General features: G+C 43.9%; 1 protein-coding gene across 2 annotated transcripts in view; it reads left to right on the top strand.

Annotated features, from left to right (window-relative positions):
* Positions 1 to 20424, top strand: part of Arsb (arylsulfatase B) — a 169761-nt gene that overhangs the window by 70879 nt on the left and 78458 nt on the right. For both annotated transcript variants that reach the window (XM_041663582.1, XM_041663583.1), the window contains one exon: positions 8657 to 8900. In XM_041663582.1, the coding sequence (XP_041519516.1) occupies positions 8657 to 8900 (244 nt within the window). The remainder of the gene's footprint in view (positions 1 to 8656; positions 8901 to 20424) is intronic.

The following is a 20424-nucleotide window of genomic DNA, read 5'->3' as shown; positions in this document are numbered from 1 at the left end:
TTCTTTTGGATCCCACCAGTCCTACTGTTGGCTTTTCCTCACATCCATCTTCCTTTATCTCAGTTCTTTTGGTGGCCAGGTCAGTTATTTGGTGACTAGCTGCCAAATCTCCCACGTTCCCAGAATCCTCTTGGAGCCCACTCAGCAGGATCCTCCCCTGGCTGCTGGCTTATCAAGATGAACAAGACAGAAGTGTGTGCTGGGAGCCCAGGGTCACAGCTCTTATCTTCCTTGAGGAAAGAAACCAACACACAGCCTTACAGATGCTCAGATGAACATCTGGATAAATATTCAGATTCTGATGCTTCATTTGAATCTCAGGACATCATTGCTGAACCACGGTTCACGGATGAACTTCATTTAAACCCATAGAAGTAGAAAGAAACCATCCTGAGTTCTCCCTAATAATAACAAAACCCATCATAATTCACTGCAGCCTTCTGCTCACAGTGTAGCGTGTAATCCAGCAGGGCGATAAGGAGAGAGCCTGAGAACGCTGCTCCTAAATTTAGGCTGTCTTTAATGTCAGGGCAGTCTGCTCTGCACCCTTTACCGGCTCTGGTGGCTTCTGTCAACAAAAACAGCAAATGTTTGCTAAGTGGTGCTTCTCTGCCAGACTCTGTGGTAAGGTGGGTTTGGTTAGCTTTCTTTCCCAGACCCAGAGATTAAGTATCCTGGCCCAATTGACAGCCCTGTCACTTGGGTGTGTTTCAGTGGAATTAGCAAAGTCACAGTAGGGACGGTGGAGAAAAATGACAACAGCCATGAAAGAGCTAGACGGATTTTGTTCCTATCTAGCCGTCATTCAGTTCCCTGATTCTGTATGACTGTAGTTTGCTGGGATGAGGGCACAGTTCAGTTACGGAGCATGTGTCTCAGCCCCTTCCCAGCACTACAAAAGGAAAGATATAGCTAATTCGTTCTAACTAAAGGAGACCTTAGTCTTCGTCTCAGGAACCCGTGTAATTGAATAAGGCCCTTGTACTGCCTGCTCCCTGTGTCTGGGATGTCTGCTTTGTGATGGTCATGTGACTGCCCTTCTGGTTTCAGCTTTAAAAAAATTAAGATTTATTTTGGATTATTTGTAGCTGCATGGGTTGGTACCCACAGAAGTCAGAAGAGGCTGTCAGCTCCCTGGAGCTGGGGTTAGTGGATGCAGAGAACCAAACCCGGGTCCCCTGCAGAAGTAGCCAGTGCTGTAACCACCGAGCCAGCTCTGCCTCTGCCTCATTCCCTCTCTTTGGACAGCCCGGGTTCCTGCTTACAAAAAAGGGCTCTCATCTCTTCCAACTTACATCATGAGAAGAGTTTGTGTGTCTCGTACGTAGGCTGCCATGTTCTAGAGCTAGGGTGGCCCTGGGAAACGGCAGAACTCAAAGCAGATTTGCGACAGTGTGCTCTGGAGAGTCCCTTCCAGGCCAGCACTTTTCAAAGGGCTCCTGAGCAGCCCCCCCCCCCCCCAAACTCAGTGTGACTGAGGTACCCAGGTGGGACCAGCAGTTCTTGTAGGCTCGATGCTTACGTCCTCACTGGAGCCCTGGGGACCTGGGCCCCACTTGCTAGTTGACCATCTGTTGATTGAAGCAGCATCTCCATCCTAAGGGTCAAGGTCAGGCAGTGGCCAGGCAGGGACTTAGAGAGCCTGCAGCATCCCACGCTAGTTTTCAGTGTCGGTCCTCCCTGTTTTAACCGGGTGCTTCGTCTTCATTTATTGACCTCTCTTTCTGTTAGCTGGTCCTTTTCCAGGTCTTGCAAACACGAACAGCAGAGCTTCCTTCTTGGCCTCAAGAAGCAGAGTTATAGGGAAGAAAAGAACCACCCAGAGCCAATCGAGCCAAGTGCCCCAGGAGTGATGGAAATAAATGTGTGGTCTAGGAGAGAGAAAGGCTATTCGGGCTACTAACGGTTCACTAAAGATCTGATATTTAACCTCAGGCCTTAAAATCTGAGTCCAGCAGAAAGGAAGGAGGATGTGTTTGTGTGAGGATACAAAGATCAAGTTAGCCTGAAAGGCCGTGGTGCATTCTGACGGTGGAAGAATTTGGTTGTACGAGATTGAAGCGTGAGAGACTTGGTAGGCATGAGTGCCCACACAGCAGGGTGAGGCCACGTGTGTAAAGGATTCTGTCAGGGGGCTGAAGTCTTCCCTTCCTGTGGTGGGAAAGCAGCTGGGTCATTACATGTAGGTGTGGCCTGATAGGTTTGTAACTTTATAAAAATACCTCTGGTGGCAGCTAGGTGACAGGAATCCTGCTTATCCACAGAGCCCGTGTGAGGGGCGGGCCTGCCCCAAGGCAGTAGGTGATAAACTGGAGAGCCGATTTGAATTTATCCATGGCAGAGTTGACAACACATGGACAGAAGGAGTGCTTGTCCAGTTTAGGCAAAGAAGCTTGACCGTGGTGAGATGAAGGTCAATCCAAGGAGCCTCCGGCTTGATGGTTACTTTCTCAGAACCTTTTAGTGCGAGAGAGTTGACTTTTCCCAGACCTTTAGATAATGCTAAGACTGAGGCAGATTTTCCACTTTGCACCTGAGTAATATAGAAAATGAATCCAAAAGAATCAGCTACCAGCTGGGCAGTGGTGGTGCATGCCTTTAATTCCAGCATTCAGGAGGCAGAGGCAGGTGGATCTCTGTGAGTTCAAGGCCAGCCTGGTCTACAGAGTGAGTTCCAGGACAGCCAGGGCTGCACAGAGACCTTACTGTCTCGGCAAAACAAAACAAAAGGGATCAATCATCAACCAGTAGGTACAGCTTTGGGACAAACCCTTGTCCTGTACAGAGTGGCATTTTTCCATACGACCCTTCACACCCACAAGCGTGCCCTGTGTAGAGAGAAGGCTGGGCTTCTGAAAAGATAAGGAAGGTTCCTTTGCTTTTCAGGTCTGTGGGAGAATGAGGTCTTGGGGAAGCCTGGCCCAGGCTGATGGCTCAGGGCAATGTCACATGGTCAAGACACTAGATTGTCTGAGGCAGGGGTAAGCCTGGTCTTGTTGTCATGGTTTCATTTCAGGTTTTATCAGCTGGATACAGATGAGGTGTCGGTGTCATAGACCTAAATGTTTTTCTCTCCAACCTTTGGCTAACTAATGCTTTTCCATGATTTCTGACAGTTATTTTTCTTCGATAATAAATAATAAAGTGAGATTTACGGTCTCCATCTGACAGCATTTGTTTTATTTTGACAGTTCTTTCTAGACAGCAAAGGTTTTCTAATTAGGTTTTGTGTCTGCCAAAATGTTGCTGGGGGGATCTATTTTTCTGGAAAAAAAGTTTCATAGTTTCCAGGCTGAAAAGCTGGAGTCATCTTATTTTGATTTGGAAGTTTTTGCATAAGCCCGTCAGAAAATGAAACCAGACTTTCTCCTGAAAATGAATTCTTAACAGGAGAAAATTAACTCTGGCTATGTAGAGAATGGGGAGGGAGAATTAATAGATGTTTGAGTACAGTGTTTCCATAGTCCCTCTAAAAATCTCTATCTGAACTAGTGATCACTACAGGGTCCCCCCTCCCCCTCCCCTGCCCCTTTTCTACTGTTTTATCAGAGCGCATGATTCTTGCTGTGTAGGGATTCCACCCCCAGGGGGCGCCAAACTTCCCTGCGCCGTGGCACAGCTGAAGTTTTGTGGCTGAAGAAGCAGGTGGAAGTCACAAGTGTGTCCATTGACGGTTCTTTCCTTTAGAGCAGTCTCAAGAAACCGAAAGAGGAAGCAATGTTGCTAACTGGTGCTGGCGACCTTATCATTGCTAATGGCAGAAACATCACGGTGAGCTAATCACAAAAACAGTCCTCCTCGCTGCCTTGGCCCCGGCAGGCAGCGTGCTGTGTGGAGATGCATTCAATTCCTGCAGTAGCAGCAGTGGCCAGATTCGATTTCCATCCAGGAGTGTTTTCTTCCCTGACGCCCTCAGTCAGACTAGGATCAGATTCCAGACATAGCTGCCCTCGGCCCCACCACCTCTGATCTCCACCATTCCCACCATCCAGTATTTTCCACGGAGCACAAACGAGTATGTGTATGGAACCGAGGGACTCATTAGCTAGTATTTCAAAGACCTGTGTCTGCTCAGAAAAGCAACAGCAGGCATCGTCGGTGGCACTGTGCCACCCCAGCCATTCACGCACCAGGTTGTGACCACTCCATTTTGGTGCGTTTAAAAAATATTTCTTTTAATTTTTTTGAGCTCATAATATAATTACATAATTATAAATCCCCTTCCCTTTCCTTCCTCCAAACCCTTCCTTATACCCCTCCTTGTTCTCCTGCAAATTCAGTATTGTTGTCATTATCTTATACATATATGTGTATATTCCTAAAAATATAAATACAACCTGCTCTGTCTGCATGGTATAACTTGTGTGTATGTTTTCAGGGATGACCATTTGGTATTAGATAACCATTTGGTGGTTTATCTAATCTCCGAGGAAGACGATTTCTCTCGTTCTCACCATTCCTCAGCTACAAGGGCAATTTTGAGCACACAGCAGTTCTCTGCAGTGTGCTCTATTGGCTGTAGGGGTCTGAGTTTTGAGCACACGAAGGCTCCTTCTTTATAATGTTGCTGTATTGGCTGAAGGGGCCTGAGACTCTGTGAGAACTGAAAGCCACATGACATAGAATGTGGGTTTCATAGGCTTGCATAAGGACTTGGTCCTTAGGTTTCAGGGGAGGAGAAAATGCAGTACAGGATGCGTGGAGAGATGGCTCCACGGTTCAGAGACTTTGCAGCTTTTCCAGGGCTAGGGTTTGGTTTTAGGAATCCACATAGCAGTTCACAGTTGCTTGTAACTCCAGCCCCAGGGGATCCAGTGCCTTCTTCTGGCACCTGCACACCCGTTGTGCACATAAACTCACGGAAGAAACACACATACACATATTTTCTTAATCTTAAAAAAATGCAATGGAGCTTGAAGAAATGGTCTTATATGTCATTGATATCAAGTGATGGGATCCATTGTCACCCAGGCACATGCCGAAGAGGTATTTCTTTTATCTAGCCTAGCCCTACACTCTCCTTCATGAAGCAGGACAAGGAACCAAGCGTGTGTGTGTCAGTGACTCCATGAGAAGCCTCCGTGCCAGTGGAGCCTTGAACATCCTCCCCAACACCAGGAAAAGGAGCCCCCTGGAAGTGACTTTCCCTGCTGTCTCATGGGAAGAGTGTGCTCGCTCTTTGCTGGTACTTGTGGCTTGCTCAGGGAGATGAAGCCTTTTTGTAAGCCCACACCGTCCTAGGAACGCCAGGGCCTAGCACTGTGGGGCAGAGGCTCGCAGGTCAGCCAGAGCCTGGAGCTCTAGATGTTCCATTCTCGACTGTTTTCAGCCCTCCTCTTCCTCCTCAAGGAACAGGACCATTGTAATCTAGACAACTGGCATGGCCATGGGCACGAAGGATGATGGTGATCACTGCTGTTTACTGAACACCCACGTGGCACATGGGCACGAAGGATGGTGGCGGTCACTACTGTTTACTGAACACCCACGTGGCATTTCATTCTCACTTTCAAACAGGAACAGTGAAGAAATGGAGGTAGTGTGTTGTCCCTGGTCACCCAGCTCGTGAGCAGCTGGCCTTAGCCGTCAGTTGTGTCTCTGTCCCATCTTAGACCTTAAGATCCTGTGAAATCCGTGGTGTCTGATGTGGAGTTAATGCTTCCTTGCATCCTGTAGGCACAGTCCATACTCTAGAGTCCCCTGTAGTTACGGCTTAGCTGTCCACTGTTTTAGTCTGCTGGGGTCCACCATTTACTGAAAATAGTAAATGGAAAATTCATTCCAAAATAAATAAACTCCAAGTTTTAAATTGTACTTTCTTCTGCATGGAGACATCTAGTGAAGTCTGCCGTCATGCTAGTACATGAACTGTTCCTTCATGCAACATGTAGTATGGTACCATACTGCGGGAGAGAAACCACAGCCACATGGCTTTTCGAGTTTTAGATTGGGTCTTTCTGTATTGTCCAGGCTTGCCTCAAGCTCCAGGGTTGGAAAACATCCCCCTTCCTCAGCTGGGGCAGCATGCACTTGCTTTTGTAACAATGTACTGTAGTCATTCTGTTTTATTGTTATCGTTGTTAGTGACTTGCTATGCCTGACTTATAATGGTCACTGTATATAATACAGAACTGGTGAGGTGGCTCAGCAGTTAAGAGCATGGGTTGCTCTTCCAGGGGGCCTGGCTTTAGTTCCCAGCACCCACATGGTGACTCACAGCAGACTGTAACTCTACTTCCAGAGTTCCACACCAGCTGTGTGTATGTTGCACAGACATAAACAGGCAAAACACCCATATACATAAAAAGTAAAAATCAAAAGAAACGAAATCAAACTTTTATTATAGGTATATATAGGAAAAAACAGAATGTGGTTACCTGGGTTTCAAGTATCTACTGGATGTCTTGGGCCACTCCTCCAGGATAATAGGACCATGTGGAACATTCCATGGAACAAGTCTATCTTACCACCCTCCTGTAGGTCATTTGGACAACAGTGGATTTTTAAAAGAAGCAATGTTAAAGTATCATATACATGCAAATAAAGATTATTTAGATATGTACATGAAGTCACCTTGGCCCCCGGGTACCTTTGGAAACTAATATGATTCTACAAATTTGGTAACCAAGAAACATCACTGCTGTTTTTCTACAGTCCTAACTCAGTGTTTCCCTCTGAGCTCATACCTGGCTCATAAGCCACCCAGTGTCTGTTGTTCTTATCACTTCTACCCTGTTTACACCAGCGCCCTGCACACCTCTGACATCTTGAAGCAAGACCTTCTCTTCCTGGTACAGCATACGGTGGACCTTCACCTTGCCACCCTGTAAAGGGAGGAAATGGTTCACTTCCCGCCCCTGCCCCCACACCTCGCTGTTTGCAGGGTCGGGAGAACTGTGACTTTCACGCATAAGATAGGGCTTCACATAAGAAAAAGGCCACCAGAGAGCGGGTTGGTCATTGAGATACCAGCTTCAGGGTTAGAAGTTCTCTTTCAAGATGAACCTATCTTTCTTCTTTTCGAGGGTTTCTCTGTGTAGCCCTGGCTGTCCTTGAACTCGCTCTGTAGACCAGGGTGGCCTACAACTCAGAGCTCCACCTGCCTCTGCCTCCCGAGTGCCAGGATTAAAGGCATGGGCCACCAGGCCTAGTGCTGGAAGACAAATCTTAAAAGGTTTTCTGTCCTCCTCTGAAGGAGCTTGGAGTCACTAAGTGAAACTCTGTTGTAATAGGAGCGGCCGGGCTGCTTCCCGCCACCCGGCTAGCTTTACCCAAAATAATTACACGGGAACTGTATTCTTTTAAACACTGCCTGGCCCATTAGTTCCAGCCTCTTATTGGTCAGCTCTTACATATTGATCTAACCCATTTCTAATAATCTATGTAGCCCATGAGGTGGCTTACTAGGAAAGATCTTAACCTGCATCTGTCTGGAGTGGAAGAATCATGGCGAGTCTCTGACTCAGCTTCTTTCTCCCAGCATTCTGTTCTGCCTACTCCACCCACCTAAGGGATCGCCTATCAAAATGGGCCAAGGCAGTTTCTTTATTAGCCAATGACCTTCCTCCATCAAAACTCTCCTGAGTTTTCTTTTCTTGAACCCGGGGAAGGCTAGCTCTCGTGCTCCTGTGCGTGCATCGTTGTCCTCTGCCCGTGAGATTTCCTCCATGGCTTTGTCCAGGCCTCCATCTACACTGTAGAGCTCATAGAGGATGAAAGGGCTTTTTACCAGATGAGTGTCATTCTGGACCCTGGTTATGTCTGGTTCTAGAGGACGGTGTCCCGTGGCAGAAGGGAAGAGGGCACACTGTTCTTCCTCAAGATCCCTTTACCCAGAGTTACGTGGAAGCCTCCTGTTCTTGAGCAGTGGAAAACATACCCTAACCATTTTTCAGTAGCTGGGCCACACTGCTCGTCCCCACCCTTAGGCAAAGTGCTTGAAACCCTTTCTACCACTTGAAAGATGGGGAGGCGAGACAGGCTGAGGAGAAATGAAGCGTTACTGTTTGGAGAGATAGCTCAGCCTCTAAGTATGTGTACTGCTCTTACAGAAGACCTGGTTAGGTTAAAGCACCACATGAGGTGGCTCACACCTGTAGCCCCAGCTGGCATCCTCTTCTGGCCTCCACAGGTACCTGAATTTGTAGGCCCCCTGCCCTCACACACTGGCACACACACATAATTAACTTCTTTAAAGAGAGGAAGCATTGTCCTTATCCCCCTAACTACCAAACAGAATTTCAAAGGTCATGAGTTTCTCTGAGAGCAGGGAGCATCGCAATGGGAACATGTTTTCTTGCTACTCTGGGCACTTTTAAAGAGATTGGCACCTGGGATGTTTTAAAGGAAAACTGAGGAAGATTGCATAAGTTGTTTTGATGTAATAGTTCTTGGCCACAGAGTTGAGCAACAAGAATAGAACTTGTCTAAGGTTGACAATTATTGATGGATGTCCTTGCAGGAGTATTCTTGTATAAGGTCACAGTAAGCTCCCACCCCCAAGACTGTGGTTCTGACGTGTTCTCATCATGTGTCATATGCATATGACACCCCACTCCAGCTTCTCCAGTGACATCTTTGTCTGTTAGGGCTTGACACAATTGACTCCATTGTGATATCTTTCACCTGCTCATGCCAAGGCTTATCTGTTTTTCAGATAATGGTGGGCAGACTCTGTCTGGGGGCAACAACTGGCCACTTCGCGGAAGGAAATGGACTCTGTGGGAAGGAGGCATCCGTGGAGTGAGCTTTGTGGCAAGCCCCTTGCTGAAACAGAAAGGCGTGAAGAGCCGGGAACTCATTCACATCTCGGACTGGCTTCCAACACTGGTGAAACTGGCTGGGGGAAGCACCAATGGTACCAAGCCCCTGGATGGATACGACGTGTGGAGAACCATCAGGTACCTCTATGCCTTTCCCCATTCTTTGTCAGGACAGAAACTCCAGCAACTTAACATGGTTGATGGAGAATAATCACTTTGCTTTGTAGGATGACAGTCCAGCGTAGACATACAAGACTCCCCATCCCCCACTTTTTAAGAAAAAGAAATGAGTCTCAAATATTTCTTTCAAATATTGTCATTACATATTTTTAAATCTTACATTTGGCATTTTGGTTTTGTGTTTTATGCAAAGGACAGGATTCTCCTCTTTAGAGCTGAGAAGTTTTTCTTGGTGTAGGACAGAGTATTGCTGGCTCCCTGCAGGGTGGTGGGGCTTCTACCCTGTTACCAGCTAAAGAAATAGAGGACTCAACAGAGATGAAAGTGTGGGATGGGAGCCTGGGGACACTGCGCAGTCTGGAGAACTAAGTTTATTAATTAGTATTTGATGAATACCTACTATGTGATGCTCTGTTCTGGGTTCTGGATAATTAGAAATAACTCAGGCAAAACCCTGGCTCTCAAGAAGCTTACCCTATGGAATATGTCAGGGCAGGGAGTAAGGGTGTTAAAACCAGGAAAAGAAGCGAGACACTTTGGGTCCTTTGGGAGGAGATAAGAAGTGTGAAGGAAATAAATGCTGTGCTCTGGGAGAGGGGGACGCCATGCAGGAGCAGGGCCTGTCCTCAGCTGTAGCGATGCCAGCTGTCCTGCCCTCTTCTCTCCCACAGGCTCTGGAGGCTGGAAGGTGCTTCCTTGGAGTGTGGGAAGGAAACCTTGAGTGTGGTATTTATATTCAGCATGTGTTTAATAGCATGTGCATCTGTGGTTTAGTACCTAGATCCAGTTTACACATAAAATTACATGCATTGGAAGTGCTATATTCACTGAAGCAACAAATTGGATAGTACTATGCTTCTCAGGCTCTTCGGTGTGCCGAGCTCTGTCTGGGGGTTGCTCATTGAGTGTCCTCTTGTAAACTACCCCATACTTTGCTTTCTTCATCTATGATGTTTTGAGTTCAAAATAGTGAAGTTTCAGGTTTCAGAGGAAATACACAGCAGAGGACACAGGGGTGAAGAGCCTTGGTGTGTGTGGTTCTTTATAAGGTTGTGTGTATGTGTGAGCATGTGGGGTGGGGACTCATACAGACTCCTAGCTGACCACTGGCCCCTGTACTCACTGGTGACACCTATCTAGTCCCTAGTTGGTCATCCATGTTCTCAGAGTTAGGGTGCCAATACTCTGCACATACGCTGATAGAACTGATCCCTTACTGCTGAGCGTTAGCTTATTTCATTTCTTTTCTTTCTTCTTTCCTCCCTCCTTCTCTTTCTCTCTCCCTCCCTCCCCCTTTTCTTTCTCTCTCTCTCTCTTTCTTTCTTCCTTTCTATTCCTTTCCTTCCTTCCTTCCTTTCTTTTTTTTTTTTTTTGGTATTTTGAGATAGCATTTCTATCTACAGCCCTGGATGTCCTAAAACTTGCTCTATAGACCAGGCTGGCTTCAAACTCTCAAAGAGATCGGCCTGCCTCTGCCTCCCAAGTGCTGGAATTAAAGGCATGTGTCACCACCGCCCAGCCATTTCTTTTAAATATTCTTGTTTTTTCCATAGTAATTTTAATGGTAAAAATATAGGGACCTGCTGAGATATCTCAGCAGATAAAGGTGCTTGCTGCAAGCCTGACAGCCTGAGTCTGATCTCCTCCACGCATGTAGAGAATAAAACCAATTTCCATATGTTGTACATACACATACACACACACACACACACACACACACACACACATGTACCATGCACACTGTGGCCCATGTACTCTCACAAAACCCTCCACACTAACTAGATAAATAAATAGATAGATAAATGTAATTAATTTTTTAAATCAGGGTTTAGAATGATATCATTCCATGCAGAGGGCATGTGGCAGCTATTAATGTGTGAACTGTGAAGTTGACAGTCTCCTGAGTTTAGGAAAGATGGGAAATATGTTCAGCCGGGCTGTCCTGCTTCTCAAAGCAGGACATCTCCTCTAGGAGGAAAGATGAGGGAAGGTCTCAGCTCTTCCAAAGCCAAGGTAGTCTGATTCTGTCAACTTTATACCTTTGTTTAAATGATTGTGCTTCTCAAATTCCAGGTTTTCCTTGGAGAATGTATAAAAATTTAAGGCTTGCTTTTCAAACAGCAAAATGAAAAGGATTGGCCCATTTTTCAACTTTTCAACTAGAGATAACCCTTGAACAGTGCTGGGTCTGAGGTCATCCCGCATGGCCACAAATTCACACTTAATTTTAAAACTTCTTATTTAACAGCTTCATTAACAGGTATTTGAAGTCAGTAGACTCAAAAAAAAAACTTCTCAACTTTTATTGAAGATTAAAAATGAAGTTTTTTTTAAAAATTCAGTTTGATCATTTATGAAATAATATACAAAGCTATGTTGAGAAAAACAGGGCCTTATTTATTATGTCTGAAAAGAAGCATCTTTAAGTAAAAAGTGACAGTAATCAAAACCCCCACAGTTATCTCTCAGCAGGCAGAAGGCAAGCCCTGCCACTCAGTCTCTTCTGTCCTTATTGCTCGGTTTGCATGCTCTCTTCTTGATAGATGATATGGCAGATTAATGACTCTTTTCTCTGTCCTGCTCTCTTCATCATTGAGAGTGGATATGTTACCTCTGCATCAGGGATTGAAGCTGTAGGTAGCTGTGCCTCTGGGCTCTGACCTTCATCGCCTAGTTTACCTTGTCCTCTCTAGGCTCTCTGAAGAGAGAGAGAGAAAGAGAGAGAGAGAGAGAGAGAGGAGAGAGAGAACACCCTGGCTATCAGTAACCCACATCACTTCCGTCTGCACATGAGGTGTTCACCATATGGTCTCTGTATATAGTAAGTGGAGACCTTCACCTGAGTTATGAGCAACAATGCTGGTCCTAGACTTAGAGCATGCTCTGTGAGCCCTGCCCCATCCTTTCTGTCATCTGTACTCACTCTTGGGAATGCTATGAGTACGAAGGACTATAACGTGGATGACATAGGAAGCGGCTATTGCCTTACTTTGAATTGAAGCTCTGCTGGTCCCATTCTCATCCGCTGTCCCCAACTCCCTTCCCCTCCAACATTCAGGCTGCACACGCGGCTCCTGTGCCCTTGTGTGGTGCACCCTGCACCCTTGCTGGTGCATCCTGCACCCTTGGTTGTGCACCCTGCACCCTTGCTGGTGCACCCTGCACCCTTGGTTCTGCACCCTGCACCCTTGCGTGTGCACCCTGCACCCTTGCTGGTGCACCCTGCACCCTTGGTGGTGCACCCTGCATTTTGGCGAGGTGCACAGCTTGATGCTGCAGTGCTGGGGTGGGGGTGACAGACAATCCTGTTTGCTTCACTGCTCTCCTTTGCCGTGAGGGGACTCTCACCTCTACTACCCCTTACTATGGTGGTAGTGGAACCAGGCAGCCCAGATTCTCTGGGTTCTGCTCTCCAAATGTGACTGCACTCTTCCACAACTTTATAAGCAGCTTGCTACTTATCATAAGCCTCACCAGTGACTTAGCAATCAAACAACACATTTTGTGCTATATGAATTAAATGCCATAAAATTATGCCAAAGGACCACAAGAGAACACATTTTTTGCCATTGCCAACTTATGACAATTTGAAAAAACTTGCAAGTGAACTGTAGAGCCAAGAAGTATTAAAAATTCTTTTTTAAATCCAATATTTGTTCTTTAAAAGGTTTGTGTTAAGGATAGTGATACAGTTCAGTGGTAAAGTGATTTTTTAGCATGTACAGGCCTCAGATCCAATCCTCAGCAACATGTATACACATACACACACACACACATACACACACATACACACACACATACACACACACACATACACACACACATACACACACACATATGTTTTCACCATTTTCTGCATCTTTCCCCTCATTTAACACGTTTGAAATTACTTGTGTTAAAGAAAAATAATCATTTTATAAGCAATTGCTATAAATAACCAGTTTTTCATTATGTCATCCAGATGCTCCTAGCAAACACCATTTTGTGGAAGGCTCCTTGAAATGCTAAACCATTGCCTTAATTTTTAAAAATTATTTATTTTTATTTTATGTGTATGAATGTAAATTCACCACATGTGTGCTGTGTCCATGGAGGTTAGAAGAGGGCATCAGCTCCTTTGGAACAGGAGTTAGAATTGTGAGTTGCCCTGCGGGTGCTGAGAACTAAACCCAGGTCCTTTGCAGAAACAGAAAGTGCTCTTAACCGCTGAGCTATTTCTCCAACACTAGCCTCAAATTCTTATCTGATGTTTTAAGTAAATAACACTGAAATAAACTATTCATGGATAAAATCTTTGCCTGCATCTAAAATTTTTTCTTTATATATAAATGATTTTAAATTAATTGTGATAGAGATTATTATATCTATATATAATATATATCTCTAGAGATATAATGATCTCTCTCCATATATATTATATTATATATTATTATAAACAGTGACTATAGTTAACTATTCTCCAAGAAGGCTTCTCTCATATTGCATGATGAACAGAAATATTCATTTTCATCACAGTCTGCCTCCCTCTCTTCCTCTCTCCCTTTCTTTCTTTTTTTTCTTTCCTTTCCCCCTTCTTTCCTTCCTTCCTTCTTTCTTTTCTCTTCTCTTCTTTCTGTTTTTTTGTTTGATTTTAAAGACAGGGTTTCTCTCTGTAGCCCTGGCTGTACTGGAACTCGCTCTATAGACCAGGCTGGCCTTGAACTCACAGAGATCCACTGGCCTCTGCTTCCTGAGTGCTGGGATTAAAGGCGTGTGCCACCACTTCCCGGCCATCACAGCCTTTCTTCCGTGGTCTTTGAAAAAGCTCAACAAAAGTATATGCTCAACTATGTTCATAGCAGCATTGTTTGTAATATCCAGAACCTGGAAACAACGTAGATACCCTTCAATGGAAGAATGGATGAAGAAAGTATGGAATATATACACATTAGAGTACTACTCAGCAGTAAAAAACAAGGACTTCTTGAATTTTGCATACAAATGGATGGAAATAGAAAACACTATCCTGAGTGAGGTAAGCCAGACCCAAAAAGAGGAACATGGGATGTACTCACTCATATTTGGTTTCTAGCCATAAATAAAGGACATTGAGCCTATAATTCGCGATCCTAGAGAAGCTAAATAAGAAGGTGAATCCAAAGGCAAACATATATGCATCCTCCTGAATATTAATCTTCATCAGGTGATGAAAGGAGACAGAGACAGAGACCCACATTGGAGCACCGGACTGAAGTCTCAAGGTCCAAATCAGGAGCAGAAGGAGAGAGAGCACGAGCAAGGAACTCAGGACCACGAGGGGTGCACCCACACACTAAGACAATGGGGATGTTCTATCGGGAACCCACTAAGGCCAGCTGGCCTGGGTCTGAAAAAGCATGGGATAAAACCGGACTTGCTGAACTGAGCAGACAATGAGGACTACTGAGAACTCAAGAACAATGGCAGTGGGTTTTTGATCCTACTGCACATACTGGCTTTGTGGGAGCCTAGGCAGTTTGGATGCTCACCTTACTAGACCTGGATGGAGGTGGGTGGTTCTTGGACTTCCCACAGGGCAGGGAACCCTGATTGCTCTTCGAGCTGATGAGGGAGGGGGACTTGATGGGGGAGGGGGAGGGAAATGGGAGGCGGTGGCGGGGAGGAGGCAGAAATCTTTAATAAATAAATAAATAAATTGATAAAAAATAAATAAAAAAAAGAAAAAGCTCTTCAGTGTTCTTTCCATTTGCATTTTCTCTTTTGCAAGTACACACTTTTCCTTTCCTACAGTATTTGCCTCAGTGTTTGCGTGTGCTTCAGGTACGTGTCTGCTTCACATGGAGACCAGGAGAGGGCACCAGATCTCCTCGAACCAGAAGTGCAGAGGGTCATGAGCCACTATGCGGGTGCTGGGAACTGAATCCAGGTCCTCTGCAAGAGCTTCTAATGCACTTAACTGCTGAGCCACCACCTCACAATTCAGGATTTATGTGGAAGAAAATCAGTCCACAAAACTCAGAAGAAAATCTCAATGGATACCAAGCACACATCTGAGAAATGAATTTCTAACAAAAAAAAAAAAACAAGCAAAGCTGATCTCACTGAGATATATAAGGGTGCCAAAACGTTAGTACACAGGAAAATATGAAAACAATTTTGGACAAGTCTGTCTCACAACATGAGAAGAAATAGCATCCAAGTAATGAAAAGGAAATAACATCTAAGTAATGCATCACTGATTTCAGTTCACGTTATCAGCGACTAAATGTGAAGTTAGTGAAGGCTGACGAGGAAGAAAAGCCAGGTACACAATAGGCAGGACCCTGAAGCAGTTGGATGGCCAATTTCAGGATAGCCTGGGCTACACAGCGAGCTGTTGTCTCAAAAAACAAATAAGTAAATTAAATAAAAGGAGGAGCTAAAGACATGATTCAGTGGACAGAGTGTTCACACCATAAACATGAGGGCCTGAGTTCAGATCCTCACCACTCATGTCCACGCCAGGGTACACGGCAGTCTGCCTGTAATCCTAGCCCGTGGGAGGTGGTGACTCACAATGTCTCTGGAGCAAACAGCTAGGGAGACTAGCTGAATCAGCAGACTAAGGGTTCATGAGAGACGCTACTCAGCGCATAAGCTGGAGAACAACTAATGCCAACCTCTGGCTTCCGCACACAGATGAACACATACACGTTCACACACCCGTGCATGACACGCATGCGTGTATACCACACACACATGCAAACTAAGTAAGGAAAATATGAACGTGGTATGGTTCTGATGTGGTCGCGCTGTGGTGTGCTTGGCACCAAGTCAGTTTTTATTTTTGTTTTGTTTTCAGGCAGAAATGTACACTGTGGTTCTGTAGGACATTTTGTTCATTTTGAGAAAATTCCTTTGTTCCCGACTCACTGGGGCTATTATTTTTGGCGTAGTGCACATCATCGATGTTCATCTGTATCACCAGATTTTAGGTTGTCAACCCCTATTTCATTCTTAAGATTATCTCAATCAGGAGTGACCTTTCAGAGTCTGGCCTCTCTGTGTTTCTGCCTGCAGAGAAACTGGCACAGTATGTGGTCACCTTTAACTCCAAGTTACTGTCTTTCTTCAGAATGTTTTCTCAGTGATCAACCCTTTAGGGAGTCAGGGCTCTGGGTTCTTCAGCATTGTTACTAGAAGGATATAGCCTGTATATGCTATATCATAAGAGAGTAGGCTTTTCTGTGTTGGTTATTTTTTTAAGGCAGATTTGTCTCTGCAGGTTAATCAAATGTTTCCAGGCTTGCTCTGTGGAAAACCCAGCATATCATATCATTCCAGGACAAAAGTTCTGAGGAAAAACACATCTTCATGTGCCCCTGGCTCTGCTTAAGTCTTTCCACATCAGTGTCGGGACACCTCACGCTCACCAGCAGGCACAGAAAGTGACCAGTCACACTGGCGTCGGAGCCGCCTTACCAACTCAGCAAAAGCAAGCAGCCAGCCAAGGGTCAGAGACACTTGATCTGTGCCCAGAGGACAGGAGGTTTTTTTCCAGGAAAGGAAAAACCATTTCTTAAGGTGATGGCAGTTTTTTCAACATTGAGCAGAGGCGCGTGAAATGGGCATGACAGTTAACGGATGGCCATTGGTGTTGGCCAGGGCAGCAGAGGCCTCCCTCAGGGCATGGACACCAGTTCTTCTTAGACTTGCTTCAAAATGCAGAGTTCTAGAGCTTTTCTAGTTTGCTTTCTGTTGCTGTGAGAAAACACTGTGACCACAAGCAACCCGGGGGAGGGAAGGGTTTATTTGGTTTACGCTTCCAGGTTGGTCACAATCCATCATTGAGAAAAATCAGGGCAGGAGTGTGAAACTGAAATCATGATTGTTGCTTGCTAGGTACTCTCTGGATCGTGCTAGACAAGCTTTCTTATGTAGCCCAACATCACTTTCTAAGGGATGGTACTGCCCACAGTGACCCTGCCCCTTCTGCATCAATTATGAATCAAAAGAATATCCCAGACATGCCCATGGGCCAGTCTAGGCAATTCTGCAATGGAAGCTTTCCTCTCAGATGGCTCTGGGTCATGCCGGGTTGATAGTTAAAGCTAAGTAGGGCACTGATGTTGTTTTTGATAGGGCAGTTTCTCTTCCTTCCAAGAGCACACATCATTTCTAGGGTACCCAATCTTCTCCTGGTTCTTTCCAGTGTTGTGTGTTTTTCTGCCTTATACCAATAAGCAGCTTACATGCTGTTTCTAAATATTGTATAAGATTGGATGACTAAAGGGGAGATCAAAGGATTCACACTTCATATGATTTCTTTATGAACTTGCTCATTAGTTAATCTTAACATAAGACAGAATTGAAGCCTGGCGCTTAATGGTAGGAATGTGCTTGTCCTTTCCCATCCCTGGGGACTGCATCTGTGTATGGCACTCGACTTCAATGACAATTGACTATTAACTGCTGGTGTGCAATGTCTTAAAAATTTACTGTGTTGTTCTGGAGATGGTTTTGCTTACTATTAAAGGTTCAAGAAGAAAGTCATACAAAAAAAATCACTTCCCTCCCCTCCCGACCTGCATCATGGATACCATGAAGCCCAATGGTCACTGAGCCGAAGCAAAGAACCTCTGATTCTTATTCTTCATTCTAACTACTACTGCAGTCAGATGGACTGTGAATAGTATTTCCTAGATGTGGTAACAGTGTTTGAAGTCCTCGTTAGCACTGGGATCTGTTTCACACAGTGAGTGCCTCACTGTTGCCATCACTGCCCTCCTTGAGCGTGTTTAAATATGTGCTAGATTCGCCACTGGTCTCTTTTTCATTCTATTTCTTTTATGTAAAACGAATAATAAAAACCCAGAGACATATATTGGGGTTCAACCTGAAGATCAGAGCAGCAAAGTAGTTAAGCCACTAGGGAGCTCTTACCTCTGTGAAATCTTAGGACTGAAAGAGGGAGCAAGTTCCTATCTCATCCACCTAATATTCCTCTCTAGTGCTGGGATTATAGATGTGCACCACCAGTGCCCAGCCTCTATGACTAACTAGTGTGGCTGCTGGGATTAAAGGTGTGTGCCACCACTGCCTGGTTTGTATGGCTGACTATTGTTCCTGCTTTGCATACTGGTCTTCAGGAACACTTTATTTTTTAAAATACAAATGATATGTCACTACATTTCCCCCTTTTTAAAATCTAAAATAAAGGAAGGCTGTACCTAATATAAGAAAAACTATATATAATAAGTACAATAACTATTTATAATATATAAGGCAATAAATATATCAACAGTATCTAGTCCATTTGCATTTGACAAATTCAGAAAAAATATACCATATCCAGCCTATCTTGGTAAGTCCAAAATCTTGTACCTAATTTACTTTCTATCATAACTTGATTTCTGCATCTGGTAAAAACGGAAAACTATAACTATAACTTATCTAGTCTTCAACTCCCTCGGAGACCCAAGAAGAAAATAATATTAACTGAGTAAGCAAGAAGTACAAGCAAGTAACTTCCAAAAAATGTAAGAAATGAGAGAAACAGCTGGCTGCCTGGACAGTCACCCAAAGTTCCTCTGCAGCATTGGGGCATCCATCTTCAGCCTTCAGACCTAGCATATCTGACACACTTTTTGTGAAGCAGGATATTTTGCAGAGTTGTACTTCCTTGTCTTGACAGTGTTTGGCAGTCACTCTCTTTTGTGTCCTGCTTGTCTAATTAGGACAGCATGCTGTCAGCGGCCGAGATAAGGGCATTTTCTTGCTCAGTGGCTTGCTTTTGCCACAAAGAATGTAAACTCCATGTGGAGTTTCTTTGATGCCCATTATCTTCTCTGAGGTAGATTGGTGCTGCAAGAAACAGACTTGTCTCATGGTCATAAAATAAAGAATCTTTGTTATTAAAACATCTTAAATATTTGGTAGATCTCTGAAGTGTTTGAAGATGGCCTATCTAAAATATATCTATGTTTGACCTTGAAAACATACCTAATGTGACCACACGTTTGATTATAATAGGTGATTAACTATTAACCTGCATTTCCTTATTATTCTAGAGAGTTGGTAGTAACAATTTTCAAGGACTAGAAATTTGCATTACACTGTTAAGTGAGTTATATAGGTACAACACCTTGGACAAGAGTAGAAATGTACGTACAGTATGTTCTAGTAAAATTAATCCTAAATTTGTGTCATTATACAGAATTTGTATACAATATACAAAAATCTAATCCATTATAAAGCATTTAAAACTAGTAGCTGATTTTTAAAAGTAGATTCAATAATCTACCTTTTTATCTTATCATATCTATATCCTCCCTTTTTTCTTTCCAGAGTAGATTCAATAATCTACACTTTTATCCTATCATATCTTTAGCCCCATTTTTTTTCTTTTCAAAGCAAAAACTCTTAATCTTATCTCCTCTGTTTAACTTTCCTCCTTGCTGTAACCAATAACAACTTGTAACCAACCAACCCCTCTAAACAATAGCAAATATCCATAACCCATTGAATGACTAAAAACAATCCACCCCACCTTCTGGGAATGTGGGTATCATATTCTTAAATTTACTTGCTGCTGTCTGGAGGCAATGGCATCTTTAGGGGATTTTGAAAAGAAAAATTTGGGTTAATTGTCAAGTCCTGGGAGAGGCAGCTGTATCATTTGTTGTCCAGTCTCTATGTATTGGGAAAGTGCAGGACTTCTCTCAAGTTCTGGCTAGAGTAGTCTGTTAGGCTGGATCATCTCAGCTAGCCACCTCAAAATTGTTCTGAGTAGTTTGTAGTCTGAAGCTGATATTTAGGTGGTATTTTTCAGCTTAGTGGTGTTATCATAGTCCTGGAGGAATTGTCATTGTGAGGCCCTACCCTCCTTTTGGAGACCTCAAAGGTCACTGTTAGACATGTTCATGGTTTACTGCAGAAAACTAATAGAGACTCAAACCAATATCATGTATAGGAAGGTAGATGAAAACTTTTTCTAGAATTAGTCAGTACTCCATATGACCATTAATATCATGTTAAAATATAGAATATATATTATTAATCTTATAAAATTTATACCTTAAGAAACCTGTTTAAGAGTCAATATTAAACCAATGGATAATGAGATTGGTAACAATAAAATAGTCCTTAAATTTTTGTCTTTCTTCTGTCCCATATCAGATGACTCTCTGACATGAGACAGAGATTTTGGATTGTAATTTAATAAGCATGCTTGGATTTAGAGAAGGGGAGAGCCACACTCCAACTCCAAAACCAGCTTTAATCTTCAATTGGACTGGGACTACAAAAAGACTATTTGCATTATATGTCTGTAAAGAACAGTAGAAATAAGCATTTGGGATGATTTTTGAAATTTTATCCTGTTGGAAATGTGTTATACCAAACGGCCAATTTACTTTTTTTCTTGAGACATTTTTTTTTTCTGGATAATTTGTCCTTTTTCTTCAGATGTCTCATTTGTCCGGTGGTCTTCAGATTCCTTAACTGGATGTCTTCATTCCCCTGA

This window comes from Microtus oregoni, unplaced genomic scaffold (genome assembly GCF_018167655.1).
Source record: "Microtus oregoni isolate MIOR12 unplaced genomic scaffold, Mior012 000014F_ref0000157, whole genome shotgun sequence".
NCBI lineage: Eukaryota > Metazoa > Chordata > Mammalia > Rodentia > Cricetidae > Microtus > Microtus oregoni.
The sequence above is the reverse complement of the archived record's forward strand: the minus strand, read 5'-3'. Positions and strand labels throughout refer to the sequence as shown.